This window comes from Myxine glutinosa, chromosome 8 (genome assembly GCF_964187855.1).
Source record: "Myxine glutinosa chromosome 8, kmMyxGlut1.1, whole genome shotgun sequence".
Classification (NCBI taxonomy): Eukaryota; Metazoa; Chordata; class Myxini; order Myxiniformes; family Myxinidae; genus Myxine; species Myxine glutinosa.
Genome location: NC_136268.1, coordinates 73501793 through 73518529, shown reverse-complemented (window position 1 = coordinate 73518529; position 16737 = coordinate 73501793). Strand labels below are relative to the sequence as shown.

Genomic DNA, 16737 nt, shown 5'->3' with positions numbered 1-16737 from the left:
AGTGTCATAAAATGAGTGCAGTCGTTCATTCCTGCTCTATCTTGTCATAGGAACAGAGTTGCCAATCTCGTGATGGTGCTGAGGAAGTGTACCTTTAAATATAATAAATGGGGGATGGGAGACAGGCTAGGTTTTTTGTGAAAGAGTTTTGTTATTTCCAACTTGCCCTCTCACTCTGACCCACTGCAGCTTATGCAGACCTTGAGTGAAGCTCGAGCGTAGTATACGTATTGACCTTTCACCCTAATTATACATTACCAAACTCTTTCTGACTATAGTTGTTTCTGACACCAAGTACTCTTGCCAGCCATTGCCAGCAGGTGAACCTGGAGAATATTACTTGTATTACTTGTTCTAAAAAAAAAAAAAATCAAATTACTGGTTCGAAAAATGCCTTTTCAAGCCGACACAAAGTCACAGACATATAGGCCGAGTGGCAGTCATTCACTGCTGGGGAGGACATAATCATACATGTCAAGTCCCATGGATTATACTTGTGAAACTCAGGATGTTTTTTAGATCGAGGTCCCATTTGTGTGTCATGGATTCTCACAGATTACGCTGGGCAACAACAACAAAAAACTTTTCATCTCCTACTAAGGGAAATGCAGGTGTTCTTAGCTAAATCTGGGCTGCTGATTTCAAATCTGTAATCAGAATTTAGCCAGCACGTCAGGTTTTCAAAATATGTATATGTATTAATGATACCCGGCATGCGATATGAGATACTTTACTATTGCAGATCGCCACATTGTACATCTAATATCACTGCTTAGTGAATACTTTCACGTCATATTTAGATAACAATGATTGATCTCCACGTATAATGTGTTGTATACAAACCAAGGACATAAACAAGTTGCAGAAAAATAAGTTAATAAAACATGAGAACATGGTAATCTTAAGAAGGGTGTAAACTTGATGGGGAAATCTGCCCCATTGTGAGTGATTCAGAAACGACACTTCAAGTTTACACTCTTCCTTGCAATATAGTCAGTGTAGGCTCCAACAGTTCAGGTGTACACTCTTCATTGCAATATCGTCAGTGTAGGCCCCACTGTTCAGACGTGTTCAGAAGGGAAATTGTGGTTCCTTCCTCTAGAAGTAGCTGTAGTCTGGAGCTACAACATTGCCGTAGTTTGGAGCTACAACATTGCTGTAGTTTGGAGCTACAACATTGCTGTAGTTTGGAGCTACAACATTGCTGTAGTCTCGAGCTACAACATTGCCGTAGTCTGAAGCTACAACATTGCCGTAGTCTGGAGCTACAACATCGCCGTAGTCTGGAGCTACAACATTGCCGTAGTCTGGAGTTACAACATTGCCGTAGTCTGAAGCTACAACATCGCCGTAGTCTGAAGCTACAACATCGCCGTAGTCTGGAGCTACAACATCGCCGTAGTCTGGAGCTACAACATCGCCGTAGTCTGGAGCTACAACATCGCCGTAGTCTGGAGCTACAACATTGCCGTAGTCTGGAGCTACAACATTGCCGTAGTCTGAAGCTACAACATTGCCGTAGTCTGAAGCTACAACATTGCCGTAGTCTGGAGCTACAACATTGCCGTAGTCTGGAGCTACAACATTGCCGTAGTCTGAAGCTACAACATTGCCGCAGTCTGAAGCTACAACATTGCCGTAGTCTGAAGCTACAACATTGCTGTAGTCTGAAGCTACAACATTGCTGTAGTCTGAAGCCGAACACTTCAGCCTTCTCCTTTGACAATGACAGATCTCTCACCAGATCGTTTAACTCTTCTTGATTTAGCAAGTGTGGATTCTTTTCTTCAGACTCAGGTTCTACAGTTCATCCATATCACCCATAGCATCGTCAGAGTTGTCAACGCTTTCATCTGCAGCAGCTTCTGGTGGAACTGGCACAGGAGAATCCAGGTCATGGGGACCGACCGGCTTCAGAGCAGACTTACATTCTGGATATGCAAATTTTGACTTGTTTTTCGTTGATAAACAGCAATATTTGTCCTACAAAAGTAGCAGTAAGAGTGATGATTCCTTGGCTCACGCCATATCAGTGGCACAGCAAAAGGCATTCCCTTCCTTTTTCCACTCAACCACTGTGTAAGCCCCGAGTTGCACACACGGTGCAGCAAGCATGAGGTGCCCAGCTCTGGTCTTGGTCTCCAACTTTACATTCAAAATAATACTTGGAAGCAGCTTACACTCTCTTGGTAAGGTTCTTGCGCTGGCTACGTGGAGTGTATTTCCCGCAGATATAACAAAAGGTATCAGGGTGATTCACACAGCCTCGCCTATTCATGATACCTGTAGCAACATTTGCCTAACCTCAAAATATACAGAAAAATATATTAGGTTATAACCTGAAAATATATAGATACTATGAGCATGATATGAATTCCAAACTTGATACATTCTTAAAATATATACATTGATTGCATTTATACATTTTAGCATCAAGTTATTAACTCCTCTCAGAACGGAAGCGGCACGAAAAATTGTAATGCTGCGTGGAAAGTTTTACTTTAAAATTCATAGCTTGGTCAGTTTTCATCCATTTTAAATAATTTAAAGTGTATTCTAAAGCTCTTTATATGACAAATAATATTCTACAACAGTTATATTGCTATAACTGAAACAAAAAATAATAATTTATTATCACTCAAAATCACCCACCAGGGCAAGCTACTGTAATTGGACGATATGTATAACTCAAAATCCTGACGTGCTGAGAAAATTCTTACGTCAGATTTAGAATCAGCATACTCGATTTAGTCTAGAACATATTGTCGTGTGACTGCTCTCAGTTAAGACCGAGAGTGAGCCACGGATGGAAACGAGCGTTATGGAGGCGTTCAACTCAAATTGATGGCGGATGATATGCGAGGAGGAAGAAAAATACCGACTCACCTGTACGGGCACTGCGCAGGCATCTTCACCCTGCAAATTTACTGAAACCGAGGCAAATTTAAAATGTACAAAAATAATAGGTTTATTTAGCGGAACCCGAGAACAAGAACGCTACGGTAAATAAATGTTCTAAAATGGAGCGCTCCCACACCAGACGTCTAAATCACACAAGGGAGATTTTAACTGAAAATAAAGGGGTCATGCATGTGTGTGTGGGCTTATCTCAACTCCGCTGAGGTGTGTCAGGGATCGTCAGGCCCCAGGCGCAGTCCAGACGTTGGCTGGAAGAAGGCTGCCTAGTCGTTGGTGTGAACCAGGCCTTGACGTGCCCTTGCTCGCGCGCTGCTAGGCCAGCCTCGCTTGTACGCTCGACGCTTGTGCGTGAACACAGGGGAGGAGAATCGTCAGCACTCCACCCTCTCTCCGGGGTCAAGAACGCAAGGGAAATCCAACACGAGAAGACAGTCCAAACGAGAGGGGGGTCCAACGCAAGAAGGGATCCAAAACGAGAGGGAGGTCCAAATGAGAAGCGATGCAAAAACGAGAAGGGCAAAATGCCGGCCAGCGAGATGTTTTATCGGCCATCTTGTGACGTCAGCTCTCTCTCTTTACCAATCAGCGTGCCGCTTCTTACTTGCCCCTGACGTCATCGGTGGTACCTGGCCAACCGGCGCTCTGCTTCCCCCTCGGCCTTCCTTCCACCAATCAGTGGCCCGCTTCTTGCCCCTGCCTTGACCAATCACGAGTCCCTCCTTACTCTGCCTTCTCGTTGGTCGCCACCTGGCCCAATGGTGTGATCTTCCCATCAAACCCCTCGACCAATCCATTGCAAGGTGGCATGGCCTCAGCCGGCCTGAACAATGAATGTTGCTATGCAAGTTGGTGATGTCGCTGGCTGCGGTTCTATCAGCAGTGCTCAGAACTGGCTTCCGGTGAGTTTTATTGTGGGGGGAATTAATTAGTATGTGTGGTGTAACTAATGGGCCTGCCTAGTGTCTATGTGCGTTGCCATACGGGACAATGGATAGATCACAGGTCTCACGAACAGGGGAATTAGCATAATCCCTACTCTAGTTAGCACAAGGATCATCCTTGTATGATCACAAAGGTACACTTAATCCGACATCCGGGCTAGACAGGTCCCTGCTTATGTTAATCGAGATGGTTCTTCTTCTTCATGACAGTCGGAGCATGATACCTACACAGATCTACCTGATCTATATATCACTCTACCCCCAAAATTCATAACAATATGTTTTACCCCAGTAGCAAAATCTTTGTTGTCCAGTGTTATTTACAAGCTTAATCAACCACTCTTCATAGGAAGTGAACCGGTGACAATTTTCTAAGTAACGGCCATCGCATCACGTGGTAATGACATTTGAGAGACAAGATTTTATTTGATGCATGTGCTCACCGGACATTAATTCAAATGGGAAGGTGAACGTTACTAGGGCAATGATAGAGAGGTAAACGCAGGAGAAGCAACGAAGGAGAGAGAGCAAAATGATGGATATGGAGTAACTGGCAAAATACAAGCTGCAAAATTTCATCACCAATGGAGTAGTTATTTCATTTACATGATGATATCAATAGAGGAGGCCACTATACCTATTGCACAGCTTGTTCTCAAAACTTTAGGATGGCAGCATCTTGCTATAATTCACCAAATGTCCATCCGTCTGTCCGTTCGCAGGTACCGCAAAAACGGCTGAACCGATCACAACGATATTTTGGGTGGGTATTCCTGGGACCCCTTGAAGTAAAATAGGCTATATTGTTTTTCCAATTTTTTTCCCCAATTTTCCAGTTTTTCCAAACACGATGGAATAATATTTACCGATATGAACAGTGATGTGGCTTTTATTGAAATTCTACAATTACTGTTTAGATTTTGATGAGAATTATGAACCTGCCGTGAATGCGGAACTGGACAGATTACGGCAATGCGCGGGTTTGATAATATCCCAATACAACCGTCATTCAATCGTAATGTTTAATCGTTAAATGTTAATCGTGTTAATTGTTTTGTTAAAGTATCAATGGATGATTGGAATTGAGTGAATACAAGTACGAGTTTGAATTCGTAATTGTATTCACCCAACCGTACGGAACTTCACATCAGGATTTTAATATTTGTTTATGTCACGAATGTTGTTAAAAGTTTATTATATTAATATATATTTGTGATTGGAGTTTTGCTGTTTGGAATGAAAAAAAGAGATATCGAGTTCAAGTGAATGACGAAATGCCGTGGCGGTTTCTACTTTCTAAACGTGAAATTCGCGGATCGCCATATGCAGATTCGCCATTGACTGAGAATGGAACATACGTACCTGTTTGTTTGCGAACGGGTACGTTTTTCATGGAAGTCCTTCACGATCTTGCTGTCCATGTCTGACGTGCGACTGAAGGTGCTACAGGAATGTGTAATTTATTGGTTTCATGCTTTAGCATTCGCCGTTTTTGCATTGTCTGTTTGCTTCTGGCTTCCCTCCTGTGCGTAGCACGGGTACCTCACCAGTTAATGGTAATACACCAAAGTCTTTGATTGGATGTCTCACAGTTGTGTGTTGATAAGACTTCACAAATGTGTCGTTTCTTGTAAAACATATTACGTGGTGTTCAGCTAAATCTCAACAAACCACCTCTACTTAATTAACATCCCGTTATTCCTACATTCTCGTTGGGCTGGCTGGTGAAAGTTTTTGGCCCAAGTCTTTCACGATCCGGCTGGCTATGCCTGTCGTTCGACTGAAGGTGGTTTGGGAATTAATTTCTCATTTGTTCATGGTGCCGACGATAACTACCCTGCTTTTCATGAAAAACTTTGTGGGACATTTAACATCCACCAACTAACAGCAGAGGGGACAATCAACTTGACGTCTACCAGTGGGACGGCAGACTTTATTATGCAACACCCTGTTTGTGAAGTACCAATCCGGCAGTATACAGTCGGGTTTGGATTCAAACCCAGGGGAGACAGTTCAGAGTGCGCTGCCTCTGCAATATCATGCGGATCACTAAAACTCAACAGCGCTGTTTGTTTTTCTGAGTTGTGTGGTTTGGGTAATGCAAAAAGTTTTCACCAGGTTGTGATTGGTCTTTTAAAAGGAAAATGCACTTGACTTTGTATCTCACAATGTGTGACAGATGGCGTTATGTACTGGCCAAAAACGGGTCGACCACTGATAAGACAACAGCAAAAGTCTTCATCCAGCATCGAAACAGCGGCCTACGCTTTACTGGCACACCTCAAGCTTGGTCGTATGGAGAAAGGACTACCAATCATTCGATGGCTTGGGCAGCAGCGAAACAGCTTTGGTGGCTTTACCTCCACACAGGTATAATATCTCTGCCCTGCATGGACACAGACTCAAAAATGTGTACTTATCACACACCTGACAGTGGTGTATTGGTACACCAGCTTATTTTGAAGGTGTCACACCTTTTATTGGTTTATTGGATGTCCAAGTTGACATGGAAACTTTGGTAATCAAAGTAAATTGGTTTGACGGCACATCATCAGTATGATAAAATGGCTTTTCAAACACCAATGATGATACCTTATGTGTGTGTTCCTCGTTACAGGATACAGTGGTTGCTTTGGAAGCCATGTCATTCTTTGCAGCACAAGTATCGGGAGGGAAACCAAATCTCCTCATGTCCATCAGCACATCAGACATGAGCTCACCTTCGAAGTTCAACATCAATGAAAATAACCTTCTGGTATTGCATAAGACTGAGGTATGCAATTAAGTAATATTTTAACCCTAACTGTAGACTTTTTAGTTGATCGCACATGAAAAGGATATTTCGATCATGTTTTGAAATTATTTATGAACTCAATCCACCAGTCAGAGTTATACGACTGTGATTATTTGTCAGGTTCCGGTGTCCCAACAACACAAGACCCTTGTGGTGAACATCCAAACCAGTGGAACTGGAGTAGCATTTGTTCAAGTGAGTGTGTCTCCGCTCCGTCTACCTCGTATTCATAAACTGAGTAGTCTCGTTTATTTAGCACCGAAATAATGTTTTCTTTTTCTAAAGAAGAGAAGTTTAACTTTATAGTAACTTTTAGAACTCATTAGTCGAAGAATCTCATTTGGTAACATGACTGCCATTCATTCGCATCATCGAGATTTGATCCCAATGGGGACCTCTGGAGGAGGACATTTAGCCGGCTGTCCCATCTGTATTTAGGTTGAGATTTGATGCCAGTGGAGACCTGTGGAAGAGAACGTAAAGCTGGCTGTCCCATCTATATTTAGGTTGAGATTTTATCCCAGTATGAACCTCTGGAGGAAGACGTAAAGCCGGCTGTCCCATCTGTTTTTAAGATTGTGATTTGATCCCAGTGGGCACCTCTCGAGGAGGACGTAAAGCCGGCTATCCAATTTGTATTTAGGTTGTGGCTACGAGCGATCTCACAATATCATTCAAAAAGAGTAGGCCATTGTATGCTGGTCTCCTGGTTAAATTATCTGCGTGTAATTAGCAATATAATCTGCACTGCCTGGAGTATTATGACAAATATGATGGGTGCTTGTTTCTTTTTCTGTATTTTATTTTATAAAATCTAGTGTGACATATTCATGTGTGAAATAACACAAGTGGATCATTGTTATCAAAGCCTCCTGTCATGATACATGATAAAAAATCATCAAGATGGTTGGCTTGAATTGCTCTGGCATCTATTAAACTTAATGCTTTTAATAACATTTTAATTTGGTCTAACAGAATGGGGCAGAGGTGGTGAACCCACTGTCTCATCTGGGTTTGGTTCCTGACCCGACTATAAGCCATCACAGTGCATCGCCCTTTGGACTGAACATTCTAGCCAGGTGTCCGCATGCCAACATTAGTTGCTGGTCGATGTTAAAGCTCCCACGGTCTTTGGCGAAGAGTCGGCGAGTTATCGCTCAACACCCTACTCGAATTATAAATTCCTGCCCAAATCAACCCTAGTCGAACGTCAGGCCTGCCCAGCCGGCCCGTGAAAGACTTGGGTCAAACCTCCCTCACAAAGGTGGGATTAATTGGGGCCAATAAAGAAGTAGTTGTGGTAAAATGATTTAATTTCCAGGAATATAGCTGTAACTCTTTTTTGATTTATGTATACTATAATGATTGACACTCCGCTGTTGTAACTGTTATTGATATCTTTATTATTACAAGCACAATTGACAACATCTCCAGCTTAACCCTCTCTTTTACACACTTTTATTTAACTTCATCTGAACTTTGTTTGTTTGTCGCGTTTCAAATCTTTGAGCCGTTCGTTTTCTAGGTTCCATACCTCCTAGAAAGCTGAAATTTGGCCCACGGTCCTCTTTTCTGGTACATTTCATCTATCAAAATGTAATTTAAAAAAATAATTTAAAAAAAAAGTTTAACACTTAAAAAAAAAAAAGTGTGTAGCCCTAAAACATGTTTTTTCGTTTACGTGTTTACAAATTATGTTCTACCCCATGTTCCTATTCTATCTTCAGTTGAACGTCATGTACAATATAATACCCATACCAATTAAAGAGGTCCAGGAGGAGGCTTATGAAATGAATGTGATAATGAAAGACAACGTGGAAGTTTCAGATCATTACTCCATCACCATTTGCACAAGGTATTTCAACAAACATCTTCAACTTCCTGTTTTGACAATTTCTAAATGAATACTGCATCACATCAACGGTGACACAAATATGCCAGCAAGAGAAGCTGGGGTTAGAATCTGCAATTGAAAAACTTTTTCTGATTAAATTATGCTGATAATTCTCTTGCATATGGGGCTGGTTTTGTTCCACATGAAAACGTTTGCAGCCACTTTTCTCACAAATGTCCTGTTACTTCCGCCAACTAACAAAGCAGCATTTCCGCCTCGACATGGCATGCCAGAGGCACTTTGAAAATGGATCATGCTTCAGTTAGAAAACTAAGGCAGTCTTTTTGTTTGCAGTCGAAAGGACGAGGCGCAAGGTGGGATGGTTGTCATGGAGGTAAACCTGCTGAGTGGCTTCTCGCTGGAAGATAACTTTGAGAAACCGAGGATTGCAAGACTTATGGAAGTAGAAAATGGAAAAGTCATCCTTTATTTTGACGAGGTAACCATGTCGTCATGATAACGTTTCAGCACCATGAAAACGCTTCCTTGAATCCATTTGTATGTTGGAGGTAAAGACTTGGGGAAAGATGGATGGCAGAGGTTAAAACCAACAGCAGGGGGAAGGGTAGAGGTGGGCAGGAGAGGATATGGGGACAAGGGAAAATAGAGATAAAACAGGAATGGGAGACATCTTGAGGCAGAGCAGCTGCGTTGAAAGACTAGAGGAGTGAGCATGAGAGGGCAGATAGAGGAAGATAGTTCCACAGACGAGTGGGTTTAGGGACAAAGGAGAAAAGGTGAGCAGATTTTTTTTTGGTGGGAGAGTGGGGGGCATGTAAATGGGGTTATTTCATATTCACTCCTTATCATGGTTCACATCCTTCCTTTTTCAGATCCAAGAAGAAATCTGTGTCACCATTTCAGCCACACGTGTGGTTCCTATTTTGCAGATAAAGAGTGCCTTCGTAATCGTTTATGAATACTACCACCTGGGTAAGTACTTAAGTTCAAGTTGTATTTGTCAAAGCATATTGACTGGTAGGATAGCTTAGAGGTATGCCCCATTCGCCTCTTATTCGGGCAGGTATGTGACAAAATTTACATGAATTGTTGGTGTTGCACTAAAAAGCACCAAACTTGTCATAGATCATATATGATATGTACTAAACTATTTCAGATATAGTGCCAAGCTGAAGTTTTCCACTGATGCCCATAAAGGGCTAAAATCAAATATGGTCACCACCAAAACTGAAAAATCGAATAAATCTAATATCTTCGGCATAATGTCATATATAAAAATGAATAAATTATCCTTTTCTATGTTGTTATACATGAGGAATCTTAAAGCTAATGCTAATGATTTCAAACTTGGCACATGGTTTCCTCATGATAAGCTACAGGTCAAGTTCGAACTTCACGACGTTTCGATCATTTGTAACAAAGTTATGGCACTTTGAACTTTGGGAATTAGGATAACTCTGATGATCCTTAACTCAGTGCCATTTTAAGTTTTAATTTCCTTTAAAAAACAATTTCTCTGCAATAATAGGACCGATTGAGATATAAAAAAAATTTCACCAGAGGAGGGACTCGGTCTGTAGAATATTTCAATGGTAATTATGACGTCACAGGTCACGTGGTTCGGCCGCCATATTGTTTTTTTGTGAAAACACAAAAACCCCTTTTTCTCTGCAACGGCTGAACAGATCGAGGCCAAACTTTGCAGCCAGAATCGCATACCCATGATGAACAAAAAAGTCAGCGAGCATGACGTCATGCGTCACATGATTTCAGAGTTATGACGTTTTTAAGCATGAACCTTTAAAACCGAGCTCCTCCCTCATTTGTGATCCAATCGAGGGGAAACTTCACAGATCTGTTCAGCATGTCAATCTACTAAAATGTCCTTTTGGAATTTGCGATAGGGCACGTGGTTTGGCAGATATCGTTAATTAAACGGGGAAAAAAAAAAAAGGATATCTCTTGTTTATTCTGGAGTTCTCCTCAAGCCGCACCGCGCGCCCTCAGCCTCGTCTCGCGGACGTCAAAAGCGTGACACAGCGCGCGCTTTCAGGAGGGGCAGAGCCAAGCAGAGCAACATATATATACACATCGATCATTGATCGTGAACCGGAAAATATAATAAATTACTGATATTTAGCGACTCAAAAGGTTCTTTATCAACAACTTATTTTCTCGTGCTTCTGCTGACCTGTCTGCAAGGTGTATAAATCGAAGTCCCGAGTGCGAATCACAGGTGAGCCCGTCCTGAGGTAATTAGCGATTGGGAACGATTCAGAACCTGTGGGTAAATAACCCTTGGTAATTTCCCCAACAGTTTTCCGGACGACAGACTGCCGGTAGGGGACATGTATTGCAGCGCATTACTCAGAATGCTTGTTAGTCCCCTACCGGTGTACACCGGAGGGGACTATAGGTTTGCACTCCGTCCGTCAGTCCGTCACGCAAAGAACAGTTTTCTGGACTTTTTTTCTAGACGCTTAAAGCTAATGATTTCAAATTTGGTACATGGTTTCCTCATGATAAGTTACAGATCAAGTTCGAACTTCACGACGTTTCGATCATTTTTGACAAAGTTATGGCACTTTGAACTTTGGGAATTCTGATAATTCTGATGATCCTTAACTCAGTGCCATTTTAAGTTTTAATTTCCTTTAAAAAACAATTTCTCTGCAATAATAGGACCGATTGAGATAAAATTTTCACCATAGGAGGGACTCGGTCTGCAGAATATTTTAATGGTAATTATGACGTCACAGGTCACGTGGTTCGGCCGCCATATTGTTTTTCGTGAAAACACAAAAACCCCTTTTTCTCTGCAACGGCTGAACAGATCGAGGCCAAACTTTGCAGGCGGAATCGCATACCCATGTCGAACAAAAAAGTCAGCGAGCATGACGTCATGCATCACATGGTTTCAGAGTTATGACGTTTTTAAGCATGAACTTTTAAAACTGAGCTCCGTCATTTGTGATCCAATCGAGGGGAAACTTCACAGATCTGTTCAGCATGTCAGTCTACTAAAATGTCCTTTTGGAATTTGCGATCGGGCACGTGGTTTGGCAGATATCGTTAAACGAAAAAAAGAAAAAAAGAAAAGGATATCTCTTGTTTATTCTAGAGTTCTCTTCAAGCCGCACCACGTGCCCTCAGCCTTATCTGCGAACGTCAAAAGCGTGACACAGCGCGCGCTTTTGGGAGGGGTGGAGCCAAGCCGAGCAACATATATATATACACATCGATCATTGATGGTGAACCGGAAAATATAATAAATTACTGATATTTAGCGACTTGAAAGGTTCTTTAACAACAACTTATTTTGTCGTGCTTCTGCTGACCTGTCTGCAAGGTGTATAAATCGAAGTCCCGAGTGCGAATCACAGGTGAGCCTGTCCTGAGGTAATTAGCAATTGGGAACGATTCAGAACCTGTGGATAAATAACCCTTGGTAATTTCCCCAACAGTTTTCCGGACGACAGACTGCCGGTAGGGGACATGTATTGCAGCGCAATACTCAGAATGCTTGTTTGTCATAGATTCATGGAGAGGGTTGGACTGTTCCAGGTTTGGCGCAAAAGAAACATATGAGACAATGGGGAGGTCTGTCTGGACATATGTGTCACCTTTCATCAGGGGACCTCCTCCTACCTCACTTATCGATGTAAAAGTTCCTTGTAACATTGCCAGGCGACTGGTAGAACACTTCAAGCGACATGATGCATTTCATCGAGCACGATTTCTCGACAGGGTGGCTGCAAGCCCATCATCTTCATCAAGCCGGCATAAATCTACTGGCTTCTCGCCAAGATCATGGAAATTTGTCAAATTGTCACCCAGACTCATAACCAGCTCCAGCATCTGTCTGTTTAGAATTTGCCAGACACTGACATGGCGTGTTAGAATGTTCTTGGCACAGAGCACATAGTGTCCAATCTATATAATAATAGCGTAAGGACTCGACTTTGTTATCAATAGAATCAGGTGTTGATGTAGATGACTGCAGACTCTCACTGTGAACAAGGTTACATCTCTTCTTTGCTGACATGATGCTGGTTACATCTGCTTTTTGATCTGAAAAGTTTTTTAAAAAGACATAATTTCGAAAAAATATATACGAACACAAGACTAGAAAAAGCAGAAAAGTAAAAAACAAACATATAATTTTGAAACAAAGGGAAACCAATAAAAGACTAGACAAGGCACAAAATCTTCCCCTCAGGTATTTTAAAGCGGTGAAGCCGGTTCAATATTTGGCGATGTCTTTCCTTCCATCCGTCCGTCAAAATATGAAGAAGAAGAACCTTTCTAACCCACCATGTTTAATTTTAAAGGGTTCAGACGTGACATTCCAGGGGGTTATAAACGGCAATTCTAATTGGTTCTAAAGGGCAATTCTAAGGGGTTCAAAAGGGTAATTCCAAAGGGTTCGAAAGGGCAATTCCAAAAGGGTAATTCTGAAGAGTTTTAAAGGGTAATTTTAATGGGTTCTAAAGGGTAATTCCAAAGGAAGGGTAATTCCAACGGGTCTAAAGTTGTCAGCATCTGGAATTCCTGTAACTTGCATGGATTGCACACATACTGCGAAATTGCACCGCTTACTGCAGACACGGGTGCAAGTAATAATGATGGCATTGGATACTTTGTCTTAAAACATAGAACTCTGAATTAACTAACTAACGATGCCTTTCCAACTAACGATGGTTAGCGATGAAGCTAACTCTGAGGGCCTTTTACTCAATCACCACAGGCAGGTTGGTGGACTTTCTGTCTTCTACCGACTCCTCTCCGGCCTAGCTCCTCCAGCTCTGTCTGTGCTCTGTCCCCCAAATATTCCAAACACTCTTTGATTTCTCTTTTCTCCCACCTCTGGAACAAACTCCCTCACTCTCTTCAATCCCACTCCTCCCTCCAGGTCTTTAAAATCTGGACTCATTGCTGACCTCTTCAGAACAGTCCAGCATTTTGTCTTGAACCATTCCTGGGTGCTTTTTGAAGTGTGTTTGGGGTCATTGTCCTGTTGCAAGACCCATGACCTTCGATGGAGACCCAGCTTTCTGACACTGGGTTGAACATTGCATTCCAAAATGCCTGGGTAATCTCCTGATTTCATGATGCCATGCACACATTCAAGGCACCCAGTGCCTGAGGCAGCACAGCAACCCCAAAACAACACTGAACCTCCTCCATGTTTGAATGTGCAGAAGGTGTTCTTTTCTTTGAAGGCTTAATTTTGTTTTCTATAAACAAGAGATGATGTGCATTACCAAAAAGCTCTAATTTGTCTCATCTGTCCACAGGACATTCTCCGAGAAGGATTTTGGCTTGTTCAGGTGTGTTTTGCCAACTCCATTTTGGCTTTCTTATGTCTCTCTCTCAGCAGTGGGGTCCTCCTGGGTCTCCTACCATAGAACCCCGTTTCATTGAATTGGTGACGGATGGCGCAAGTTGAAACTGTCGTACCTTGTGTCTGAAGATCAGCTTGAATCTGTTTCGCAGTTGATTGTGGTGCTTTCTCCATCGTTCGAACTATCCATTGCTGCAATCTTCGATCAAGTTTTCTCTTGCGGCCACGTCCAGGGAGGTTGGCTACAGTGCCATGGGCCTTAAACTTTCTGATAACATTAACCATGCCCAGGGAGGTTGGCTGCAGTGTTGTGTCTGACCTCCTCAGACAATTCTCTGTTTTTCTTTCTTTCTCCAAGCTCATTGCGGTACACACAGTGACACAAAACAGCAGAATGACTCCTTTTCTCTATTCAAACTGGTTGAATGAGTGATTTTTATGTTGCAGGTACCTGCAACTCACCACAGGTGAGTTCAATTCCAAAGTAAAGGAGAATCACCTGCTTGAAATCTAATTATTTCTCACAACTTCTAAAAGGTGCCAATAATATTGTCCATGCCTTTTTAGGATTTCTGTGTGAAATAAGCTAAGATTTAGTAGTTTTTCAGCTTTTTTTTTTTTCCACTGCAAACCAAAGAAATACATATGTGAATACTAAAATATATTTTTTATTTTAACAATTTTCTGGAAGAAATGGCCATGACTGTGTATATATATGTTATAAATGATGCCGTGTCTGTCTGTCATGTTTTAACTTGAGAATTAATGGATCAATGGATTTCACTGATACCAATGACAGTGGATTCATGGATTTCCCTGTGGATTTGACGGTGGATTTGTTTGTGATGCAAAAAATTTCAAAACAAAAAAGTGAAGGAAGGTTTGTGTATTGGCACATGTGGCGAAACTACAAATGCCAGCTTGCGACACGCAACCACCCCCCCCCCTCCCCGCTCCTTTTTCTCCCCCTTTCCTCCCCTTCTCTATCTCCCACCCTCCTCCCCTATTTCTCTCTCCCCCTTCTCTTAATATTCCCATCCGCAAAGCGAGTGCATAGCTCGGCTGGTATCGATACACCACCTAATTTATTTTATTTCGACCCCTTCCCCCCCCCCCCCCCTCCCAATTTTTAACAACAAACGTTTTTTTAGCAATTACACAAAGACTGGTATTCCCATCAGAGAAGCGATGGGTCTTATATGCAAGTGAATAAATAAATTGACCAGGTAGTTCACTTGCTTCATGTGTATTACCTTCTTTATATAGGAAGGGCACGCAAGTATAAATCGTCAGAGACTCAGATCTTGTACATGCTCTCTCGTGAAAGTCCATTCTTCGCCAATCTGTGTCTCCAGCAATCATAATCGTGCTTCTTCGATGTATTAGGGAGATGGCTAGCATTTCAACATTTAGAAAACATCATCATATAATTGAGTGTATAAGTCGTTCGTTTTTATAGATCTTAAGGATAGGTACTTGACACTGAATTGATTGATTAAAAGATGCTCTTAATTGTGCCAACTGAAGAGCTAATGCTTTCGTAAGTTTATTTATTGTAAACAACTAACAAATGGCTGTGATGTAATTGCAGAACTGCGGGCCGAGCGAGTTTACAACTCTCTGAAGATCGTGCAACAGCAGCAACAACCAGAAATGTGATTATTTGAACAGTCTCATGAGATGATTGTTTTATAATGACAATTCTCTTTGCTTTATCAAGGTTTCTAAAAAGGGTGAAAACGGGTATAAGGTCAAAATGTCTTTACATCCTGGCCATCAATGTGTTTGTGCATTATTATACAAGACAATGGTTCCAATTTGAATTACAAATCTCAATATGTCATTGATTTTGTCAAACAATCATGATGGAAGCAGTTTTAAAATTTGTGTTCAAATTATTATATTGCTCAAGTTGTTGATTTTGCTGGATGTGATTGTGTTTGAAAGGATTGCACAGTACAATAAACGGCCATCTACATATTATGGATGCCAACAATGTCCAACGTTTAGCCTTCCTTTGCCAATTCCTTTAACACACGAATTAAACGTGGGCATCATCAACCCTCACAGGAACAAAATGCAATGGAATTGTAACTTGTGGACAGTGGACATGATGATCGTGCAAAAGCAAAAGTGCTTTGGGCCTTTGGTCCACTTTACTATCAGTTATAAATATAGGCAAGGAAACCCCAACATCCTTCCAACCTTCTCCTTACAATATGCCTTCATGATTTGCAGATCGTCTCTGAAATGTATTTCGTGCACGTGCCTAGTAATACCCCTTCCCTCCGGTAGGGGTCAGTAAACCACGTGCATTGTGCCACAGTGCACGCAGCTTGCTCTCCAAACTCTCTGACGATGCCATTCAAGGACACCACCACACATGGTTACTGACTTCTGTGGGCACCAACTGTGGCTCTCAACGGGATCCTGTTATTGTCTCTTTTTGTCGAGCATTTGTTTTTGTTTTTTTTGGTGTTCAAGATCGAGGCTCGTGAAAGAGCTAACATTAATCACACAAAAAGTCAAACCGACACATAAAACACAAAATAAGGGGAGTGGTAGACAAGATGGGAGAAAGGGGGAAGGACACAAACACAACATTTGAGAACAGGGACATCGAGAGAACTGTGGGAGGGGGAGGGCTTGGGGGGAGGTGGGAGAGGTATAAAACATATCAACACTGCAAGGACTTCCAGGAAAGAAGTTGGAATTTCGAAAAAGTGTATCTGGGGTGAATTAGCGGGGGTAGAAAAGATCAAGGTTTTGGATGAGGGAAGATAAGAGATGGTGGTGAACAGCTGTTTTAAAGACCTGGAGGGAGGAGTGGGATTGAAGGGAGTGGGGGAGTTTGTTCCAGAGGCGGGAGAAAAGGGGAATGAAA

The 16737-nt window shown here is 42.0% G+C and overlaps 1 protein-coding gene across 1 annotated transcript in view; it reads left to right on the top strand.

The window, feature by feature from the left end:
* Positions 1-15851, top strand: part of LOC144893379 (CD109 antigen-like) — an 84474-nt gene extending 68623 nt beyond the window's left edge. Inside the window, exons 25-31 of the mRNA XM_078783963.1 lie at positions 6040-6230; positions 6478-6633; positions 6775-6849; positions 8382-8509; positions 8843-8987; positions 9382-9481; positions 15445-15851. Coding sequence (XP_078640089.1) covers positions 6040-6230; positions 6478-6633; positions 6775-6849; positions 8382-8509; positions 8843-8987; positions 9382-9481; positions 15445-15512 — 863 coding nt within the window. The 3' untranslated portion in view covers positions 15513-15851. The remainder of the gene's footprint in view (positions 1-6039; positions 6231-6477; positions 6634-6774; positions 6850-8381; positions 8510-8842; positions 8988-9381; positions 9482-15444) is intronic.
* Positions 15852-16737: the final 886 nt, after the last annotated feature.